Below are 23,729 nucleotides of genomic sequence, written 5' to 3' on the forward strand. Positions count from 1 at the left end.
TTTAGAAAATGTGCATATGAGCACACTTTGTACATAAAAGACACTAATAAAGGAAAATTAGTGATATGCTTATATGTCGATGATTTAATCATTGCAAGTAGTTCTATGCACTTAATTACGGAATTCAAAGAGTCTATGAATAAGGAGTTTGAAATGACAGATATGGGAAGATTGCATTATTTCCTGGGTATGGAAGTACTTTATGAGAATGGAAACATCATACTGTCTCAAAGAAAGTACATGAGAAATTTGTTAGATAAGTATAAAATAACACAATGCAACACTGTATCCACACCTATGGAATATGGATTAAAGTTGTCAAAGGATGACTCAGAAGAATTTGTAGATGAAGGTGTATATCGAAGTCTAGTAGGGAGTCTGATGTATCTAACCAACACGAGACCAAACATAATGTTTGCAGTAAGCAAAGTCAGTAGATTTATGGAAAATCCAAGGAGGAGTCACTGGGAAGCAGCTAAACGAATACTTAGATACATCAAAGGAACACAAAACCAAGGAGTTACATACTCCAAAGGAGGAAAGAAAATTCTTGTAGGTTTTAGTGATAGTGACTACGCAGGAGATATGGATGATAGCAAAAGCACCTCCGGGTATATTTTTCACTTAGGTTCAGGTCCCATTTCATGGCAGTCAAAGAAACAAAAGGTAGTAGCTTTATCTTCAACGGAAGCAGAATACATGGCATTATCGTTGGCAGGTTGTCAAGCTTTATGGATTAAGGGAATTTTAGATGACCTACAAGAAAAGAACGATTCCTCAATTCCTTTATACTGCGACAATAAGTCTACTATATGTTTGGCTAGGGATCCTGTTTATCATGGAAAAAGCAAACATATAAGGGTTAAGTATCATTTTATCAGAGATCTTATCAAGAAAAGAGAATTGACTGTTATCTTTTGTGCAATAAAAGATCAGTTAGCTGATATTATGACAAAAGCACTGCAACCAAAGGATTTCATTCGACTTAAGAAGCTTCTTCGCATGTCACCCGAAGTAATCTAGCTTACGGGAGGGTGTTAGATATATATGTCCGGCATTTGCATATATATATATATAGATAAGCTAGATATAATTATTATTATTATTAAGTTATACTTATAGCGCAGTTACAAGATATACCCCTTCGTATGTACGCATATATATATATATATATATCACTGTATTATCACATTTGTAATCCATCAATTCATTTTACACATGAACAATATCATTTAGAAAATCTGCAGAACCCTATTCAAGTTTCAAAGATTTCCAACATTTTTCACGTAGACATTGTTAAACTTTGTGTTGCTTAATGATGAGTCACGTTCTTGCTTACGAAGAAAGTGACCGACGTAAACTTGCTTTCGTTGATCAGCATACCGTTAAGATTATCAATTGTGGTTTGTGCAGCTTCTTCGGTTTCAAACTGCACAAACCTGTAACCCTTTTGACTGGCCTGTACCGTCTGTAGCTATCTTGCAAGAGAGTATGTTACTGAAGCTACAAAATGTGTTGTGCAATGCCTTGCTGTCAATTGACTTATCCAAATTCTGCACACAAAAACGAATGAAATTAAAAACAGAAAGAACATACTCCACGAAAGTAAGCCTTAGAGACATATTAACGATGGTTATACCTTGATGAATATATTTGCAATTCCACTTTTACGAACGCTTGGGTCTCTATGAAAGTACATGATATGAATAGCTTTCCCATTTACTGCAGTGAAATTGAGTACGTCAATAGCCCTTGCAGCTGTAAAACACGTATAAGTATAAGGCACAAACAACTTGCAACCCAACTATGTGCTACAAGAATATAGTAGAGACATAACAAATGCACCAATTTAAATAACAGCCACCAGTCAAAGGGTTCTACGTATAACACAAGAATCTAAAATTCCAATTTATATATGTGAAAAAGAATTGTCGCAGTTATAAGTTGATCAACAAAGGTTGCAGTTAAATAAACAAATTTTCAAATGCATATAAATACAAAAAATAACAATAAATTACAATAAAAAAAACTATTTTAATAGCAAAACAACCAAAAAAAATATCACAAATTCACAAAAGCAAAGATCATGGGTTGCAAAACTCCATTAAACTACACTTTAACAATAAAAAATGCATCAATAAATGCACAAGCAAATCAACGGATTGGGGAAACACATATGTATAACAACGGGTCGGGTCGGGTCATGGGTCAAAATGGATTCGGGTCAAAACAGGTCAATTAAAAAAGGGTTGTTTTGGTTCGTGTCGAAACGGGTTCGGATCAGAACGGGTCCGGGTCGGGTTGGTTAATTTTTTTTTAAAGTGATTGTACATCAAGGGGCAATTTTGTCGGGTTAAAACGGGTCCGGGTTGAGTACGGGTTAAACACATACTTTAATCTCTACGGCTGAAAGAGCCCGAAGAGCGGATTCTAGTCCCTCGTCAGTAGCTCCAATCTTGCGCTTTAGGTCATCCCATCGATACAAACCACAATCAGGCATCTCAGCAGATGTGTACGGGTTTTCTCGCAGAAGTTTTTTAAGTTTCTCTAATCCAATTAACTCCATGCTTCCAGGAGCCACCTTAATAACAGCATCCTTTAGTCTGAGTAAGGAAGTATAAGAAAATTGAAATAACAACTCTTAGGCTTAGTTTGAATAAGGAAGTATAAATAATTTTTAATCATATATATTAAAGAAATTAAATTACCTTTGGTTAGAGACATGAGGAAGAAGCTTTTTAAATTCAACAAGCTCAAGGTCAGACTCAATTTTTCCCATCCCTGGCTTGTTTTAATTTAAAGACCTGAAACAATCAGTAAACTAAATAAGCCAAATTATATGACAACAGAATATCCAAACCCAGATGAGATAAACATCTTTCGATGCTTTTTATAAGACATCATAAGCAAATCAAACCTACTGTCTCATTGTTTGAAGTTAGAACATCAAAATTTCGAGTTTCAAGTTGTTACCATTCTTCATTTCTTTTCTGTTTCTTCAAAACAGACTCGGATCAGCATACTTCGGATCCACCACCACACGATGCTTAAACGCCTCTATCTGAAGATATAATCGTTAACTGAATTACGTTTTTTAGTACCTCGACCATTTTCATGCCATCCCTTTCCTCTTCTACCTCCACCCCTGAAAAGCAAAACACCAAACAAGACTTGTATCAAGATGAGTTTGTATACGATATATAAATGAACCTCAATTTTCAATTCCACAAGCGGACTTTAAGTCCGCTTAATCAGTTAGCGGACTACCTAGAAACACTTCCCATTAGACTAAAACCAAAGACCATTTTTTATTGAAATCAAACCCCCAAGTATTTATTTGTACTAAAAGAATCCATGTTACAATAAACCTAAAACAGAATCAAAATCAACCAATAAACTTACCGAACCCCCAACAAATTCACAGAACTAACGAACTTTAAAAACCATGTGGTTTACAAAACAAATCACGAGACACAAACACGAGTAACGAATCACGAACACGACTAACGAATCAAGAACACGAATTGTGAATGCTGAATTGTTGGTTGAAAACTCACGAGTATCGAATCACGAACACGATTGAAGATTAGCGAGACTTATAACCTTAACATTCAACAGATTGCAATTCTAAAAAGATATTAAATCAACAAATATTCGCACTATACATATAAACACTAATAAATATATACACACTAACCATCATTAGGGAATAGGGTTACATGTTAGAGTAAAGGAATTTGAGAACGGAATTCGAAAAAGCGTACCTGATTCCATCGCCATGATGTACTTAGCAGGTGGTCAGATTGATGAGATGAAATTGAAGAAATCAAACAAATAAGAGAATGGAAACACAGGACTCTTTAGTTGCAACATTCAATCAAGAATTAAAACTACATTCACTAACCTGCAATTGATGAGGGTCTCTCTCTTTGCCGTTCTGTCTTTGTTTCATCGTATCAAGATCTGAAGTCGATTTGGTAATGCGTAGTGGGGCTTTATATGGCGCCCTTTTCTCTTATAACGCCTGGCACACCATTACGGGCAGCGTTATGAGGTAAAAAAAGTGGGAGAGCACGATCTATATAGCGTGGTATGGGGGAAGTTTTCAAAATTTGGACCAATCAAATTTAAGCAGGGTTTTTTTATAATTAATTAATAAAATTGAAAATTATTAAATAGGTAATGATGGGTAGGGGCTTTATGACTACGGACTCTAATGATATAACGCCCCATAAAGCCCCCGTATGACGTGGCACGACACGTGTCGCATAACGCCCCACAAGGGGCTTTATGACTACACATGGCCTTAGGGGTTTAAAAAAACCCTTCGACGTATGAAAACTGATGCACTAGATGCTAGATAAAGGGAAAGCCGGGCCCTTCAATAGCACAATGCGAAATCTCCATGTTAACCCTATGCGAAATTCCTGAAATACCTTAAAGTGTACTTTCTTCCCTCTAAATAGCTTGCTTCATTTCTACATGGTGCTTCTAGATTTGTACTTATAGCAAAACTACAAAAAAAGTAAAAAACCAAGTTCTCTTAATATAGTATTATAGATTGTGCTCTAAAGAGACTTCGTGACACCCTTATTATCCCAAGGACCAATCCATTATTTTAAAATAAAATATGGAGTAAATTGTCAGAATCGTGTTAGAGGTTTGAGGTTCGGACATATTTGTCATTTTCATCAAAAAACAATTTAATCTTTTATGTCACACCTCACACGTGTATAAACGAGGCACAACATCATCCGGTCGGTGTAATCCGATAGCGTTGACCCAAACCGGGTTCATCACACCTTTACAAATTCAGCTGAAGAACTCCGTCACTATTCCCAGTTTCTCTCAATTTCATACCCACATTCTTCGATTCCGATCGTATTCTCTCCATCTCCAAACTAATCTGATCAGATTTCATCTTCTCAATCAAGCATAAACAACCTTTCATCTTCTCAATCAAAATCGATTTCGTTTCAATTCCGTTTTGGTAGTCGTTTTCGAAGAATTAGGGTTTGAAGAGCATCAACAATGGTGCCTTCACTCCAATTCTTCTTCACTTATTTCACTGCATCGTTTAATTGTAACAGTTCGTGTTGTTCGCATCGTTTGAAACGTTGTATCGAGAAAGGCGATCGTCGTGGTAATCTTAGTTAACACTCAGCCTATTATTCGTCCTTTTTTAGTTATAATCAGCATCTATAGCCTTTATTCTGGTGTAATCTGTTCTATCTCTGTTGTTTTCTGCTTTTTTATCACTGTATCCTGTGTTTGAGACTGGAATTTAGGTCTCGTAAGTGTAAATCGGAGTTTAATCTCGCGATTGATAAGTAGAAACCGCTATTAGACGTTCTGGATTGTCTGGATTCAGATCTGTGTTGAAGTTTGGTGTAAACAACTCTGATTTGACTCTGAAGGTACATTTTGGATATATATTTTGCATAATTTCTGTTTTAAATTGTAACATTGGGCTGGTAGTCGAATCATAATCGTATATGTTGCTTTCCTGTTAGATTTACTTCATGTACTACTACAGTGGATTCATAATTTCTGTTATCTATCCGGTTTAATTACAAGTGTATATGTTTCAAGTGCTTCTCTAGGGGTGTGCAATAACCAAACCGTTAACCGAAACCGAACCGAAAGCCGGTTATCAGTTATTTTTTGTACCATTGGTTAACCGAAATTAACCGAACCGAATCATTTATATTTTCATATATTTCTAGCTTTTATAATTTCATTTCATGTATTTCATGTTTTATACTTTTTTCATTTCATGTATTTATACCTACATTTCATTTATTTATATTTTATACCTCCATTTCATTTATTTATACATCTATTTCATTTATTTATACATCCATTTCGTGTATTTATACCTTCATTACATGTGTTTCTAAGCAAAAAATTTACCCCTTGTTTGATTTGGTTATTAACCGAACTGATTAACCGATGACTTCGGTTATGGTTACGGTTAATGCTAATAATCGAACCGAACCGTGTACACCCTTACTTCTTACCTTCAAGAAAAATTGAGTTTGTTGCTAGGCGAAGCGCACGTCTGCGCTTTATGTGGCATAAGGCGCGAGTAGTATGTGAAATTGTGAAGCGCAGCTGAGGCACGATTTTGTGGGATTAAAACACAGCTGAGGCACGCGCCTCTTGTATGGGGCAACCTTTTGTTCTTCAAAATGTTATACATATAGGCATATAGCTAAGAAGAGTGTGCATGTAGGTAGTATACACATACACACATTAAAACATATATAAAGCTTATTTCTGTCTAAATATTGGCTATAAGATGCTAGAAATGTATAGGAAATATATAATAAATTTTATAACAAGATGCGCCTCGCGTACGAAAAGTGGTGCACTTTTGCGTTTCGCGCCTCATTTTTAGACATTAGACTCTTATCGCTTTTGCGCGCCTCAGTTTTAGACCCTGTCGCTTTTGTGCGCCTTGCGCTATTTTAAAACCAAGGTTTGTTGTTGAGTTCATCGAGTAAGTGTTTTCTGAACGGTAGTTCGTTTTTATGTTGGCATATGATAATAAGCAACTGTTGATCCCCAGTGTTGTCTAAATGGTAGTTTGTTTTTTGTGTTATCTGCTTGTGTGATGATAGCTTTCATTTTTTGGTCGATGAATTAAGTTGCAAATAGATGCATTCAGTCACGACATTGAATTTGAATCTTCGATGCTGAATATTTTGGGAACTATAGGGTAACATTACTTTGAGATAATCAAAATTGAACTAAGACTAAAACCAAACTCATGGTATTTTATCATTTAATCTATATACTGACTGTATATGCCATTAACTTTCGCTAGTAGTGTGTGTCATGCAAACACCTTTATTATCGTTTTAGATTTGACAATCTTGTCATGTACTCCTGTGTACCATGTGTATTCGTGTGATGTCGAATCCTAGGTCTTAACAAATCCAACACCACTTCATCATATATAGTTGCACGTATGTTGACATGGGCATGAATGCAAGTCCACATATCATGCTGGAATGTTAATCTCTTAGCGTATGAATGACAATCTCACACCCATTGATTGAACATAATTTTAGTATAAAAAATTAATAATGTAGATGGTTTGAACCATAGTTGTTAAAAGCCATCGCCTCTTGCGCCTAGGCCCAATTTCCTAGCTAGGCGAGGCAATTGCGCCTTAAGTCAAGGCAATTGCACTTTAATTCTCCAGGCGATGGTTCATGCGCAAATTTTGACGAAATTCCTAGATTCTTGAGAGTTTTCGGCCAAATTCTCTAAATTCTGGCAAGATTCTAGCTAGATTTCTACTTTTATCTAACGAAACTACTATTCTACACTAATAAACTAGCATTTTATAACTTTTGGTACTAAATAGACGATTTTAAATGTTATATAATAGCTTTAGTTTGTTTTATTTGAATAATAGTATCAATTTTCTATTATATAAAAATATTTTAAGTTTTTTTTTTTGTGGTACGCTTTTTTTTCTCAGGCCCGCGTTTTTTTTGCGCCTTGCGCCTAGGCCCCAGGCGAGGCCTATGCGCCTAACTATGGTTTGAAGAAAGAGTTTCGTGTTGTGTTATATACAGTGTTATTAATGGGGCTGAACACTGAAAGCGTGTCAACACACACATTTGTAGTTTTCTGGACTCCACGGTGACCTTCGACAAATGTTATATTATCCAACAAAAATCCTCTTAACTGCAAACACCTAAGTTACAAACCATTGACATGACTTGAGGCATTGAGCTGTGTAGTTTAATTCTGACCACTTATGGTATGATTGTCAGTTTGTGACCCTTTGCTGTGCACTTTATTATTGATTCACAAAATTGATTACATTTCAGTCTTTCAGCTGCCATCTGGTGGCAATGGATATAGACGTGTCAGCCTCTATTGATGTAAACAAAAGCCATGGGTTGTCTACACTTGAATCTACCAATGCCGACACCGAAGATCTTTCTGTGAATAATCTCAGGAGTGATGTAACCGAGTCTCTGAATATTGACATACACGGGGTTACAGGTTCCAAACAACCATATGATGATTACGATTTTCGAAATGAAGACAAAGCCACCGATCCATCCTGCTCATCTTCAACATCTCTGCCTGTAAGCATTGTGTTTATTTGCAGTAGTGGTACCCGTTACTGAACACACACCTGACCCGTATTCCCAGTTCTGCTTAGTGGTGTTCAATATTCGATTCGGATTCGAAAATTCGAAATTCGACTTGATTCGAATTTGGTTTTCAAATATTCGAATTTGAGTCAAGTAATCAAATTCGAATCGAATACCAATTTATGATTTTCAATTCGATTCGATTCGAAATTCGAATTCAAAGAGTAAACTTCCGTTTTGCTCCCTGTGGTTTGGTCACTTTAACGGTTTTGCCCCAAACCTTAAAAATAGCCATTTTCCTCCAATAGTTTGCTATGGTTTTTTCCATTTTGCTCCCGCCATAACTCCATCCAAATTGTCTGTTTTTCCATTTTGCTCCCCGCAGGGAGCAAAATGGAAAAGCCATAGCAAACTATTGGAGGAAAATGGCTATTTTTAAAGGTTTGGGGCAAAACCGTTAAAGTGACCAAACCACAGGGAGCAAAACGGAAGTTTACTCCGAATTCAAATTATACATATATTTTTTCTATTTATATATACATGAATACACACACATATGAAAAAACCTTCTAAACTAAGGTCAAACTCTAAAAGCCCTCACAGTTAGTTTGTAGTAGTTTTAAAAAAAAGAGATAATTTGTTATTTTGGGTGAATTTGAATTAGATCGAATTTATTCGAAATCGAGTTTCAAATATGAATCAAATCGAATTTCGAATTGGGCTTAAAATTCGAATCGAATAATTCAAATTTTAATCGAATTCGAATTCAGATAAAAAAAATCGAAGTTCGAAAAATTGGATTCGTTTAATTCGAAAATTCATTATTCGATTCATTGAACACCCCTAGTTCTACTTGTTAGTATATTGTACTGTGCTTATCACTTTTTGTTCCATTATTGCCCCTTCACACTTTGTTTCCCCACAGACGACTCCAAAGCCCGTATCTGCCATGAAAGGTAGCCGAGCGGGCCCACCTCAAAAGCTGACCGTGAAGTGGGCCCCAGAAGTCTATGATCCAGTTCCAACCTCAGTTTCCCATGCAGTAACAAAAAACAAGCCAGAAAGGCAGAGCAAGAAGAACTCCAAGTCAAAGCACAAAAACGGAAGCAAGTCATCACGTGGAAATAAAAACAAACACAAATTGGCGGGAAAAATAGGAGGTGTTTAGTTACTTAAGAGTTTCCGCCAGCTGTCATGGAGTTCCATGTCAGAATTTCGGTACGTCATCCTTGGTTAAGGTTGTATATATAAAGAAAAGAGATCAAGTTCATTTGGTCTGTGTGTGGAAACTTGGTTTCTGAAGAGGATAAGTCTTTCTATACCGCGGTTACTTAATATTTTCACGGATTTGCGTGTATATTTTAGCCGGTGGATATGCTTTATTTTTTGCATGATTGTGGTTTTTGCAAGTCTTTCTATACCGCGGTTGCTATATATTTTCGCAGATCTGCGTTTATGTTTTAGCCGTTGGATATGCCTGATGAAGATTTTTTACATGATTGAGTTTTTTTTTTTTTTTTTTGAAGTCTTTCAATACCCGTGGTTACTATATATTTTCGCAGATTTGTGTGCATATTTTACTTGCCGGATATGCTTAATGAAGATTTTTTACATGATTGTGATTTTTCAATGGATGTGAGATACTGTGGCAAAGGATACGGTTTTTTAATTGATGCTAAATACTAGCATTGGATGACAAACAAACCTGAGAGCTGAACCCGAACGGGTATAGGACTGGGTATTAGGTGATACCCGACAGGCTGAAACTGAAACATATAAATCCGTTTACCTGAACTACATATATAAACATTTTCTTTTAATTTTCCCTTGTCACTAAGTAATATAATCATATACTGATTCACTAGTTTTTAGTTTTTTTTTTTTTAATTTGTTTTTGGGTTACAAAAATCAAGATGGTTAGAAATGTATTTGTAAATTCATTATCAATTTAACAAATTAATGGGTCTATGCCTTTCAGAAAGAACAGCATTTACATTATAGATACCCGATGTGTATTGGACTGAGTATGGGACACATGTCACACACTTGCAATCACGTATACGACTGGAGTCTGGAGTTATCAATATCTACAAGACCGTCCCATTGCCACCCTTGGAAACAAAATCGATAAGAGGTTTTCATGACTGGCATGTAAAGTTATTTAGAAACTTGACAACAAATATGATTTCAATTCTCGTGAGACCTAAAAATCAAAAGGCATATTTTACCGACTTTATTCAACAAGTATCGTCTTATCTATACTATATAATAAAAAACCTATGGGAGACACATGTCATTCACTGGAGCTGTCTATTTTTTGTTTTCCCGCTTCTCTCTTCTATCTAATTATCTCTTATTTTCACTTTTAAGTTAATAAAATATATTATCTTTTTAAGTCGTTAGAATAGTTTTGAGAAAACAGAGATTATTATTATTATTATTATTATTATTATTATTATTATTATTATTATTATTATTAGTATTATTATTATTATTTCTTTTTATGTTTTCTTATCAACTTGTAATATAACACGTCATTATCTTTTTGTTCGGATAAACATAAAACATAACTAAATCGATATTTAAGTTTTGGGTTAGCTTTCTTTTTCAAATTTAACTAGTGTAAACATATTTTAACTTTGACGTATTATATAGCTTAAAATTAATTTTATATTATTGTTAAACTAAAACTTCAATAGAATCTTAAATCCTAGCTAAACAAGTTTCGAAATTCATAATAATATTAATATGTTAGACTAAATATATTACTGATATATAAGTAAAATTATTATCAATAATATCAATAATAGGTTTAGAATCAAATACAAAGACTCAAAAAATAAGAAGTCGTACAAAGGGTATCAAATAGACTCTAATTAACCTCATTCAACTTACATTAGAACCGTCTTATCGAACTCTACTTTTAATTAACATGTACGAGTTGATGGGTTACATTTATATTAACTCATTTATTTCAATATGGTATGTAATTGTCTATGTCTTTGTTTTGTATTTACAGGAAATATATATACTATATAGTTTAAATTGTTCAACCCGTGTAACACACGGGGAATTAATCTAGTTTAAAAATATGGCAAACAAGAAAAATATATTGAAAATATGCATAACATAGCGCGGTTTATAAATTATATTGCAAATTAGTTTAAAAACCTATGTATTGCACGAATTGAATAAAAAAAATATTAAAAAAACAAGAGTGAAGAGCGTCTATCTTGGAATCCACTGCTCTTAACTTCTCTGCTTCACTTGCAGTGTCTTGCACCCTTTTAATTCATGGTTTAACCCTCTACCTAAATAATAAAGTGTCACACCCCAACCGATGGCGGAATCATCGGGGCGCGGCACTGAGCGAAACAGATTGTTCAGAAGTTTCCACAACAACTATCATACAAATTCAGTTATATAACACGTCCCATACCGTGTCCCAAATAAATAACAAGTTATCATAGAAATCAACTAAACAAGTTAGGAGCTGTTCCGACAACTCAGATTCTTAATTATTACAGACTGAATTAAATATCGTTTGCTGTTTCTAAGACCCCTAAATGTGGATCCTACTGACTACAGGTGCCAGTACAAGATCTACAGATAACTAGGACCCTGGAGCAGGTTCATGGACAAGGGCCATAGGTTACGGGCTCCTAGAAGCTTATTATTGCCTCGCTTCCCTAGCAAGCTAGTAGCTTAAACACCTGTCACATACGTTAAAATAAAGTCAATACATATAATGTAAAGGTGAGTACACAAGTTTGTTATAGCATATAGAGTTTGAATAGTTTACGCATAACCAAGCACGTACACAAGGGCAAACGATGCATGTAAATTATCAACGAGGGACCATCGATACCAACGACTTCGGGTTGACTGTCCGAGACAGTTCGCAATACATGATTACCACCGTAATCCATGCAAGTAATTGTCCTTAGCAACCCCCGTGTGAACGGGTGCTGAGTCCAAACTATAGTACTATGTTGCTAAAGCAGGTAGATAGCACTCCACGTGTAAACATAATAAACAGCAATCATTTAGGCAAGTAGCACATGCAAATAGGTTAGCGTTCAAATAGTTTGTGTTATTTGTGATTTTGATAGTTTACGTATGTAACACCCAAAAGTGCTGAAAGCAAAAAGGGATCGAGTATACTCACAGTGGTTGATTGTGGATTGAAGGGAGCACTGAGAATAGGTTAGCCTGAATAGTTCGATAACACAACGATGAGTAACGCGAAAAAGTAAACGGTGGATGTTGGATCGAGTAGGCCATTCGATCGGACGGCTGGTTCGATCGAGTGGGCTGTTCGATTGGTTTGAAAGTCCGTTCGAACCTTCCCATTCGATCGGCCGGCTGGCTCGATCGGCTGGTTCTTTCGAGTGGATTGTTTCTTCCTTTGATGAGAAGGATGTGTTTGTGTATGATGGTTTGAACTTTTGAAGTTTTTGCAGCATTACCTTTCAAGTTGGCCGATCGAACAGTCTGTTCGATCGGTTGGCCAAACCGATCGGTTAGCATTAAAGACTTGGCAAGATGTCACTCGATCGGCTGGCATGCTCGATCGGGTGACATTCCAATGTTTCGAAAAGGTTAAGTGTTGAAGTGTAATATCTCATGATTCGATGAGTAATGTTTACAATCGAGTGGCTCGATCGATCGAACAGAACTCTATCAATATTACACTTGTGAGTTTGTGGGCCTAAGTGCTAGTCGATCGGTTAGCCCAGTCGATCGGCTGGTATTGTTCGTTCGGTTGGGCTGTTCGATCGAACAGCCTAACCGTTCGGCCAGCTTCTGACCTGGTTAGCCTATCACTTAACACTTGGTTATCTCCCGTTATTTGGTGTGATTTGGAGATAACTTGACTACGAGTTGAACCATAAAACTTCAGTCTTTACTTGACTCACTGACTCGGGCAGGAATCACCCAAGTCCGGTCAGTGGGCGTTTCAGGACCTAAGTCTAACGTTTAACCCGAAATCGGTAATCTCATGGTAGAACCCGAATCTTGAACCATGTGTTTGTTTATAATGGTTTATAAATCGGTTCAAGCTTCGTTTTCACCATTTGAGTGTAAAAGAGTTGAAAGATAGATGAAAACCCATCTTTTAATCCCTTTTCCACCGTGAAATGTTAAGATCTTTGGTAGATTTTAGGTTATTTTCGTGGAAATCGGTTAGATCTAAGCTATTCATGTTGGATTGATGCCAAACTTAGTGTTCTTGAAGAACACCATGATGACATCACCCAAGAACACCTAGATCTTGGTGATTTCACGGTTGAAGTTCAGATTTCGAAAGATAGAAAGATGGAGAATCACTAGATGAACAAAAACGTACAAGGATTAGAGCGAAATACTTACCGGTTTGAGAGAAATCTGAGAAATAGTGAGAAGAGAAGGCTGGTCGGTCAGAGCTTTTCCAAAAGTGGAAAGTTTGACAAAGACAGCCCTATTTATAGGCTTCCAAAAGAGGAAAGGTCAGCTGATCGAACAGCATCCCTGATCGAGTGGGCTGCTCGATCGAACAGCCTGTTCGATCGGCTAGCCTGCTCGATCAGGTTGCCCTGTTCGATCGGCTTGTCCTGTTTTGAGCGTTTCGCGACGATTTTTGATATTTCGATTTCGATGGATGAGGAGTAGAGTAGGATAGAGTTTCTTATTCAAATTACTTTTAGTTCCAACTACTATATCTAACATACAAGCATCCTTACAACCTATTTTCAAAGTCGGTTTCGATTGAGTTTGATTATCCTTCGAGTCTCGATTGATTTGATTGGTTCACCACACACTTTAACATAAAAGTAAACATGCACAATTAACACGTAAGGCACACGCACACGTATAAAAGTACTAAAATCCCCACACTTGAGTTCGATGATTGATTCGATTAGCTTGATTATTGATGGATTAGCTTTATTGCATTGTTACTTCCTATTATTCACATTCGGTCGTCGATTCGCGGTTCGATTATCGGTCGATTAGTTTAATTATACAACACTTACTCAACATAATATGAAAATCAAAATGAAACTAAATTAAAATTAATCTTTATTGATCTTTAATTCCAATCACAGTCAACATCTTGACTTTGACTTTGACTTTTGGAAAACACGGGGTGTTACAGTCTCCCCTCCTTTAGGGAATTTCGTCCCGAAATTAGGCTGAGAGCCGTACATCGCCGTGTGATTTTACCAATTTGATGCTTCAGATCTATCTGAACAACTGCGGGTACTTGGCCTTCATGTCACGCTCGAGTTCCCAAGTGAACTCCGCGCCTCGTTTACCTTCCCATCGGACTTTCACAATAGGAATGCGGGAGCGTCTGAGTTGCTTGGTTTGTCGGTCCATGATTTCGACTGGCTTTTCCACGAAGTGCAGTGTCTCATTGACCTGAAGATCGTCAAGTGGTATTATTGCGTCGTGATCGGCTACGCATTTCCGAAGGTTTGAAACATGGAAAGTCGGGTGGACATTGCTGAGTTCCTCCGGTAATTCGAGTTTGTAAGCGACTTTTCCGATTCTTTCCAGAATCTTGAAAGGTCCAACAAATCGAGGCGCAAGTTTCCCTCTTTTGCCGAATCGGACTACACCCTTCCAAGGGGATACCTTTAGGAGTACATAGTCACCAACAGCAAACTCGCGGGGCTTGCGTCGTTTATCGGCGTACATCTTCTGTCTATCCCGGGTCTTTACCAAGTTTTCCCTGATCTGGTGGATCTTGTCGGTCGTTTCTTGCAGAATCTCGGGCCCAGTCAATTGCGAATGACCGACCTCGTGCCATACAATAGGCGAGCGACATCTCCTACCATACAAGGCTTCGAAAGGTGCCATTTCGATGCTGGAGTGATAGCTATTATTGTACGAGAATTCGACCAATGGCAGGTGTTTACTCCAACTACCACCAAAATCGATAACACACGCACGGAGCATGTCTTCAATAGTACGGATCGTCCTTTCAGTCTGTCCGTCGGTTTGCGGGTGGAATGCGGTACTCAAATTCAGCGTCGTACCAAGAGCTGCTTGAAAGGTTTCCCACAATATCGAAGTAAACCGAGCGTCACGATCAGAAATGATGTCTCGAGGCGTACCATGATTCTTAATGATCTCGTCGGTGTAGATTTGGGCTAGTTTGGCCACCTTATAGTCTTCTCGTATTGGCAGAAAGTGGGCTGATTTGGTTAGACGGTCGACTATAACCCAAATACTGTCGTGACCTGATGGCGTGGTCGGAAGCTTAGTTATGAAATCCATAGCTATGCTTTCCCACTTCCATACGGGTATCGGCGGTTGTTCGAGTAAGCCGGAAGGTCTTTGATGTTCAGCCTTGACTCTTGCACAAGTTAAACAGCTACCAACGTAAAGAGCGATATCCCTCTTCATCCCAGGCCACCAGTATTTGTAACGAAGATCCTGGTACATCTTGTCTGCACCGGGATGAATGGAGTATCGGGATTTGTGGGCTTCGTTCATGATGATCTTTCGCAAATCTGTCCTCCTCGGAACCCAGATTCGGTCCAGATAGTAGAATATCCCATTGGCTTTACTTACGAGCTGAGCTCCATCGTGATAGATTCTTTCTCTCTTCAATGTACGCTCGTTGAAACAGGCATGTTGTGCTTCACGGATGAGAGCTTCGAGGTTATACTGTGCCTGAATGTTTCGAACACCTATCACGTAATTCTTTCGGCTGAGGGCGTCTGCAACTACATTCGCCTTGCCTGGGTGATAACGAATCTCGCAGTCGTAATCGTTGAGAAGTTCTACCCATCGGCGTTGACGCATATTGAGTTCCCTCTGATTAAAGATGTGCTGTAGGCTCTTGTGATCGGTGAAGATCGTACACTTTGTACCGTACAGGTAGTGTCGCCAAATCTTTAAGGCAAAGACAACTGCGCCTAGCTCGAGGTCATGGGTTGTATAGTTCTTCTCGTGGATTTTGAGCTGTCGAGAAGCGTAAGCTATAACCTTGTCTCGTTGCATGAGGACGCAGCCAAGACCAAGGTTGGAAGCATCACAGTAGACAACGAAATCATCGCTTCCGTCCGGCAGTGTAAGAATCGGTGCATGGCACAGCATGTATTTGAGGGTTTGGAAAGCAGTTTCCTGCGCGGTTCCCCACACAAAAGGCTTGTCTTTATGAGTAAGGGAGGTAAGCGGCACAGCAATCTTCGAGAATCCTTCGATGAATCGTCGGTAGTACCCGGCTAATCCGAGAAAAGAGCGAACTTCTGACGGATTCTTGGGCGTAATCCAGCCTTTAACTGCCTCAATCTTTGCAGGATCAACGTGTATACCCTGACTATTCACAATGTGACCCAGAAATTGAACCTCCTCCAACCAGAATTCACACTTGGAGAACTTGGCGTAGAGTTGATTTCCCTGAAGTAACTCGAGAACCAACCGCAAATGCTGCGCATGTTCGGCCCTCGATCTGGAATAGATCAAGACATCGTCGATAAATACAATGACGAAACGGTCTAGGAATGGCTTACACACGCGATTCATCAAATCCATGAAGACCGCGGGTGCGTTCGTCAAACCAAAAGGCATGACAACGAATTCATAATGGCCATATCGGGTTCGAAAAGCGGTTTTGGGTATGTCTTCCTCTTGAATCCGCAACTGGTGGTAGCCAGATCGATCTTGGAGAAGCACTGAGCACCTTGTAACTGGTCAAACAAATCGTCGATTCTGGGCAAGGGGTATCGGTTCTTGATGGTCAGCTTGTTCAACTCCCGGTAATCGATGCACATCCGGAACGACCCGTCCTTCTTTTTGACGAAAAGGACTGGCGCGCCCCAAGGAGAAGTGCTCGGGCGAATGAAGCCTTTTTCAAGTAATTCTTGGAGTTGGTTTGAGAGTTCTCGCATCTCAGAGGGAGCGAGTCGGTAAGGAGCTTTGGCTACAGGGTTGGCTCCAGGAATAAGGTCAATTCGAAAGTCGATATCACGACTTGGAGGTAATCCAGGAAGATCATCAGGGAACACCTGAGGAAATTCTCGGACAACTGGAACATCCTTGACTTCAACTTTCTTTTTCTTGTCCCCTTCTGCTACAACAATGTTGGCCAAGAAGGCTCGATATTCCTTGCGGAGATATTTGCGAGCTTGAAGACATGACATGAGCTTGAGACTTTTCGCAGTAGTTTCACCATACACACATAGAATATCACCACTAGCTAGAACAAAACGAATCATTTTATCGAAGCACACAACTTCAGCATGGTTTTCGCGAAGAAAGTCCATACCTACTATGACATCGAAACTTCCAAGCTGCATTGGAATGAGATTAATTGGGAAAATATGATTGTTGAGTTCAAGCGTACAATCACGGAGCACGGAATTGACGGCAATGGTTCTTCCGGTAGCGACTTCCACTTCGAATGACGACGAAAGATAAGAGCGCTTACGTCTAAGAAGCTTCTCAAATTCAAATGACACAAAGCAGTTATCGGCTCCAGTATCAAACAAACATGATGCATATATACCATTCACGAGGAACGTACCATTGACCACGTTGTTGTCAGCCTGAGCCTGACGTGCGTTGATGTTGAAGGTTCTGGCGTGAGCTGCTTGCTGTTGAGGCTGCTGTTGTTGTTGCTGGGGCTGTTGGGCTTCTTGCTTTACCACCCTGTTCGGGCACCGGTTTGCGAAGTGGTTAGGGTCACCACATGCAAAGCAGGTCCGAACATTGGTTGTTGGGGCCTGAGCGGCTTGTTGAGCTTGAGGAGCAGGGAGTAGAGCTTGGTTAACAGCGGCTTGAGCTTGGGCTTGACGGGGACCATAGCGGCAACTCGCAGTGAAATGCCCGTAGACATTGCAGTGGGCACAGAATCGGCAGGCCACACCCACCGGATGATGATAAGAACATGTAGCACAGAGTGGGTGGGGGCCGGTGTACGCACGCTTAGCTGGCGGCGCATTGATCACTGGCGCAGTGCGCTGTGGTTGTTGCTGCTGTGCTGGTACAGACTGGAGTGGAGCGGCAGTGGTTGCGGCAGCGCAACTCTTGTTCTTCTTTCTTCTTCTTGAAGACTTGGAGGCTTGAGCAGTGGTGTTGTCGGTTGATGCGGTAGTGACTTGATGCAGCGACTTGGATGGCTTATCCCAGACACCAGCCTTAACCCGCTTGTCGTTAATCTCGGCGGCGAGTAGGTAGGTTTCCTCGATTGATGCGGGTTTGGAGGCGTGAACAAAATCTGCAACACAATCCGGAAGAGCACGGATGTATTTCTTGATGGTCATGTCAGGAGTCTTGACCTGGTCTGGACAGATAATGCTCAGCTGCTTGAAACGGGCAGTGAGACCAGCATTGTCGCCCTCCTTCTGCTTGATAGTCCAGAACTCATCCTCCAACTTTTGGCGTTCGTGGGGAGGACAGAACTCATCCAGCATGATTGCTTTCAGTTCCTCCCACGTCAGCTCGTAGGCAGCGTCGTTCCCGCGCTTGTTCCTTTCGGCTGTCCACCAGTCCAAAGCTCGCGACTGGAAGACACCGGTAGCATTGAGAGTACGGAGATGATCTGGGCATCCGCTTTGACGAAGGGTAACTTCCACCGAGTCAAACCAATGAAATAAGCCTGTAGGGCCTTCTTCACCAGTGAACTCCTTTGGTCCACATGCCTTAAATTGTTTGAAGCTAAATGGAGCTTTGCTGGATTCTGTGAGAGTTCGGGATTCCTCAGATGACTTGCTTGTGTTCTCGTACACCTCACTGACAGCCTTTGCTACAGACCTTGAGATGATCTTGGCGAGACGTCGATCTCTCTTTTCCTGACGGGTAAGATGTTGGCGAGTCCTTGATGACGACATAGTCTGCAATAGACATTGTCGCAGGCTCAACACAACAAATTCGAGTCTCACACGTTCTTAGATTACTAAAGCTTAGAATCACGTCGCATTTCACATTACGTAACACATATAAACACATAAACACAGATTACACAAGGTCCATGTAATCACAGAGGCACACAAGCACATAAACAATTAGAGCACATAAGCAATTATGCACATAATTTCCTAAACACATACGCATTTTAGCACAGAGTAGTCAGAAATCAGAAACCTATCAGTCACAAATCGAGTGTCGTTCGTATAGCGTATAGTGTAGCATAGCATATTGGTTTCGTCTAGATCACATCACCAGGGAATTGAATCGCAGTAGAATAGCAACAAAGGTCACGCATATCGACAACAAGTTGAGTAACCAACGAAATCATAAAACTCGTAAACAGGCAAAACATATAAAATCAGCGAAGCAACACTTAAAATCGGATGGTAGATTGTCTGCGGCTACTAGACTTTGACTAACCATGGCACTTCAACTATTCACAGTAGACTTGTCGTCACCTTCAACTCTAGGGGACGTGTTTCTGCCTCAGTTCTCGGGCATTACGCACGCGTATCCTAGGTCATACTAGTGAGTTCAGGTCGCTGGAGTCCGTCGATTGCCTTGGCGAGATGAAATAAAGCTGGAACAGCTGCCAAGGTTAGAGTTTCACCCCTAGCTTAGCAATTTCTTCCTTGTTTTAAGAAAATTTTAGAGGAAAATTTGCATCAAATTGCGGGTTTCAGCCCTAATTTGGTATAATCTTCCCCGTTTGTAGATAGAAAATCCCATGTAAATGATTGACAAATTCAACATTTTAGGCAGGAATTTACGGCTTTCACACCTAATCCCGTCCAAACTGTAGATTTTTGGCTTGGAGTTCGGATGCAGTGATAGAATAGAATGGATAACATGAATAGGCACATAAACTTGGTCTCTTGGTTCTTAGCTATAGTCTAGTTCTCTAAGACAGCGATCCGGACTAGATCGTGTATAACCTAATTCCCTATAGTTATGGCTCTGATACCAATCTGTCACACCCCAACCGATGGCGGAATCATCGGGGCGCGGCACTGAGCGAAACAGATTGTTCAGAAGTTTCCACAACAACTATCATACAAATTCAGTTATATAACACGTCCCATACCGTGTCCCAAATAAATAACAAGTTATCATAGAAATCAACTAAACAAGTTAGGAGCTGTTCCGACAACTCAGATTCTTAATTATTACAGACTGAATTAAATATCGTTTGCTGTTTCTAAGACCCCTAAATGTGGATCCTACTGACTACAGGTGCCAGTACAAGATCTACAGATAACTAGGACCCTGGAGCAGGTTCATGGACAAGGGCCATAGGTTACGGGCTCCTAGAAGCTTATTATTGCCTCGCTTCCCTAGCAAGCTAGTAGCTTAAACACCTGTCACATACGTTAAAATAAAGTTAATACATATAATGTAAAGGTGAGTACACAAGTTTGTTATAGCATATAGAGTTTGAATAGTTTACGCATAACCAAGCACGTACACAAGGGCAAACGATGCATGTAAATTATCAACGAGGGACCATCGATACCAACGACTTCGGGTTGACTGTCCGAGACAGTTCGCAATACATGATTACCACCGTAATCCATGCAAGTAATTGTCCTTAGCAACCCCCGTGTGAACGGGTGCTGAGTCCAAACTATAGTACTATGTTGCTAAAGCAGGTAGATAGCACTCCACGTGTAAACATAATAAACAGCAATCATTTAGGCAAGTAGCACATGCAAATAGGTTAGCGTTCAAATAGTTTGTGTTATTTGTGATTTTGATAGTTTACGTATGTAACACCCAAAAGTGCTGAAAGCAAAAAGGGATCGAGTATACTCACAGTGGTTGATTGTGGATTGAAGGGAGCACTGAGAATAGGTTAGCCTGAATAGTTCGATAACACAACGATGAGTAACGCGAAAAAGTAAACGGTGGATGTTGGATCGAGTAGGCCATTCGATCGGACGGCTGGTTCGATCGAGTGGGCTGTTCGATTGGTTTGAAAGTCCGTTCGAACCTTCCCATTCGATCGGCCGGCTGGCTCGATCGGCTGGTTCTTTCGAGTGGATTGTTTCTTCCTTTGATGAGAAGGATGTGTTTGTGTATGATGGTTTGAACTTTTGAAGTTTTTGCAGCATTACCTTTCAAGTTGGCCGATCGAACAGTCTGTTCGATCGGTTGGCCCAACCGATCGGTTAGCATTAAAGACTTGGCAAGATGTCACTCGATCGGCTGGCATGCTCGATCGGGTGACATTCCAATGTTTCGAAAAGGTTAAGTGTTGAAGTGTAATATCTCATGATTCGATGAGTAATGTTTACAATCAAGTGGCTCGATCGATCGAACAGAACTCTATCAATATTACACTTGTGAGTTTGTGGGCCTAAGTGCTAGTCGATCGGTTAGCCCAGTCGATCGGCTGGTATTGTTCGTTCGGTTGGGCTGTTCGATCGAACAGCCTAACCGTTCGGCCAGCTTCTGACCTGGTTAGCCTATCACTTAACACTTGGTTATCTCCCGTTATTTGGTGTGATTTGGAGATAACTTGACTACGAGTTGAACCATAAAACTTCAGTCTTTACTTGACTCACTGACTCGGGCAGGAATCACCCAAGTCCGGTCAGTGGGCGTTTCAGGACCTAAGTCTAACGTTTAACCCGAAATCGGTAATCTCATGGTAGAACCCGAATCTTGAACCATGTGTTTGTTTATAATGGTTTATAAATCGGTTCAAGCTTCGTTTTCACCATTTGAGTGTAAAAGAGTTGAAAGATAGATGAAAACCCATCTTTTAATCCCTTTTCCACCGTGAAATGTTAAGATCTTTGGTAGATTTTAGGTTATTTGTGTGGAAATCGGTTAGATCTAAGCTATTCATGTTGGATTGATGCCAAACTTAGTGTTCTTGAAGAACACCATGATGACATCACCCAAGAACACCTAGATCTTGGTGATTTCACGGTTGAAGTTCAGATTTCGAAAGATAGAAAGATGGAGAATCACTAGATGAACAAAAACGTACAAGGATTAGAGCGAAATACTTACCGGTTTGAGAGAAATCTGAGAAATAGTGAGAAGAGAAGGCTGGTCGGTCAGAGCTTTTCCAAAAGTGGAAAGTTTGACAAAGACAGCCCTATTTATAGGCTTCCAAAAGAGGAAAGGTCAGCTGATCGAACAGCATCCCTGATCGAGTGGGCTGCTCGATCGAACAGCCTGTTCGATCGGCTAGCCTGCTCGATCAGGTTGCCCTGTTCGATCGGCTTGTCCTGTTTTGAGCGTTTCGCGACGATTTTTGATATTTCGATTTCGATGGATGAGGAGTAGAGTAGGATAGAGTTTCTTATTCAAATTACTTTTAGTTCCAACTACTATATCTAACATACAAGCATCCTTACAACCTATTTTCAAAGTCGGTTTCGATTGAGTTTGATTATCCTTCGAGTCTCGATTGATTTGATTGGTTCACCACACACTTTAACATAAAAGTAAACATGCACAATTAACACGTAAGGCACACGCACACGTATAAAAGTACTAAAATCCCCACACTTGAGTTCGATGATTGATTCGATTAGCTTGATTATTGATGGATTAGCTTTATTGCATTGTTACTTCCTATTATTCACAGTCGGTCGTCGATTCGCGGTTCGATTATCGGTCGATTAGTTTAATTATACAACACTTACTCAACATAATATGAAAATCAAAATGAAACTAAATTAAAATTAATCTTTATTGATCTTTAATTCCAATCACAGTCAACATCTTGACTTTGACTTTGACTTTTGGAAAACACGGGGTGTTACATAAAGATTTAAGAATTATAAAACTTATAAAACAATACTTTGAGAAAAAAAAATTTGAAGTCATATATCTCAAATTAGGCTATATGTTGTGGGTTAACTAAATATATGTTAACTTATTGTCACATCATCACAACGTCACAACTTGACCATTAACTAAATACCAGTTAACATTACGTTGTGGGTTAACTTAATACCAGTAACTAAACCAAAAAGAAAAAAAAAGAAAAAGAAACCGAAGGTAAATTGTGATTGGTATTTGTCTCTTTCCTTCCAACCCCGCCAACACATTCACGACTTTCCTTCAACCCCGCCAACCCCTTCACCTGTTAACGAGCCAACCTCGTTAACAATTCAACGTGTCGCGTTAATGGCGAGCTCATTAACCGCTTATTCTTAGTTACTAACAAATTAATATATTATGATTTAGAGTAATTTACGAAAATGGCCAAGAAAATTGTTGACTTACCAAAATGGCCATCTTCTGCGTCTGTGGAGCAGCGCATCACGGTTTACGAGACAGCTTACTCGTCTGCAGGTCTGGTTGAGGCGTCCTTGATTGTAGCAGTGACACGTGTCCCAATCATTAGGAAATATCTGAAGGACGCATGGGAGACGTCTACAGACTCTTTGGATGCCCTTGCGTCCTTCTGACTCATTTGATGTGCTTGGCTTTGACCCTCCGGTCTAATGCCCTTGCGTCCCTCTGACTCTTTGGATGCGTCTTGAAGTGTCGGGATGCGTCTGGAAGTGTCGGGATGCGTCTTAAAGTTGCAGTCATCTTCGGCTCCATCTCCGGCGAGTTGCAGACGCCTCCAGCTCCGTCTCCGGCAACCATGGCGGCGGTTGGGATTTGGGGGTGGAGATCTGTGGATCGTTTTCCCGGAAACCTTAAAGGGTGGACACAATGGCGGCTGGAAAACATGGTGGC

At 39.7% G+C, this 23,729-nt stretch overlaps 2 protein-coding genes across 11 annotated transcripts; one reads left to right on the plus strand and one right to left on the minus strand.

Moving 5' to 3' along the window:
- Positions 1 to 1,163: 1,163 nt before the first annotated feature.
- Positions 1,164 to 4,012, minus strand: LOC110891193. 8 transcript variants are annotated; one of them, XM_022138868.2, is made up of 7 exons: positions 3,905 to 3,994; positions 3,765 to 3,786; positions 2,974 to 3,145; positions 2,709 to 2,781; positions 2,393 to 2,603; positions 1,640 to 1,758; positions 1,164 to 1,553 (listed from the first exon to the last, which is right to left on the minus strand). In XM_022138868.2, exons 3-6 carry the CDS (start codon positions 2,981 to 2,983, stop codon positions 1,720 to 1,722), a joined length of 333 nt encoding a protein of 110 aa, XP_021994560.1. In that variant the 5' UTR covers positions 2,984 to 3,145; positions 3,765 to 3,786; positions 3,905 to 3,994; the 3' UTR covers positions 1,164 to 1,553; positions 1,640 to 1,719. The 8 variants fall into 8 exon arrangements, 5 of the variants coding, with proteins under 5 accessions (XP_021994560.1, XP_021994561.1, XP_021994564.1 ...); XR_004873007.1 differs by lacking the exon at positions 3,765 to 3,786 and having other exon boundaries at positions 2,709 to 2,804; positions 3,905 to 4,012; XR_004873008.1 differs by having other exon boundaries at positions 1,640 to 1,722; positions 2,709 to 2,804; positions 3,765 to 3,929.
- A 763-nt stretch (positions 4,013 to 4,775) lies between these two features.
- Positions 4,776 to 9,634, plus strand: LOC110891194. 3 transcript variants are annotated; one of them, XM_022138873.2, is made up of 4 exons: positions 4,776 to 5,417; positions 7,493 to 7,777; positions 7,848 to 8,111; positions 9,046 to 9,634. In XM_022138873.2, exons 2-4 carry the CDS (start codon positions 7,775 to 7,777, stop codon positions 9,286 to 9,288), a joined length of 510 nt encoding a protein of 169 aa, XP_021994565.1. In that variant the 5' UTR covers positions 4,776 to 5,417; positions 7,493 to 7,774; the 3' UTR covers positions 9,289 to 9,634. The 3 variants fall into 3 exon arrangements, with proteins under 3 accessions (XP_021994565.1, XP_021994567.1, XP_021994566.1); XM_022138875.2 differs by lacking the exon at positions 7,493 to 7,777 and having other exon boundaries at positions 7,856 to 8,111; XM_022138874.2 differs by lacking the exon at positions 7,493 to 7,777 and having other exon boundaries at positions 4,778 to 5,417.
- The last annotated feature ends 14,095 nt before the right edge of the window (positions 9,635 to 23,729 follow it).

Source organism: Helianthus annuus, chromosome 11, assembly GCF_002127325.2.
Source record: "Helianthus annuus cultivar XRQ/B chromosome 11, HanXRQr2.0-SUNRISE, whole genome shotgun sequence".
In the NCBI taxonomy this organism is placed as follows: Eukaryota; Viridiplantae; Streptophyta; class Magnoliopsida; order Asterales; family Asteraceae; genus Helianthus; species Helianthus annuus.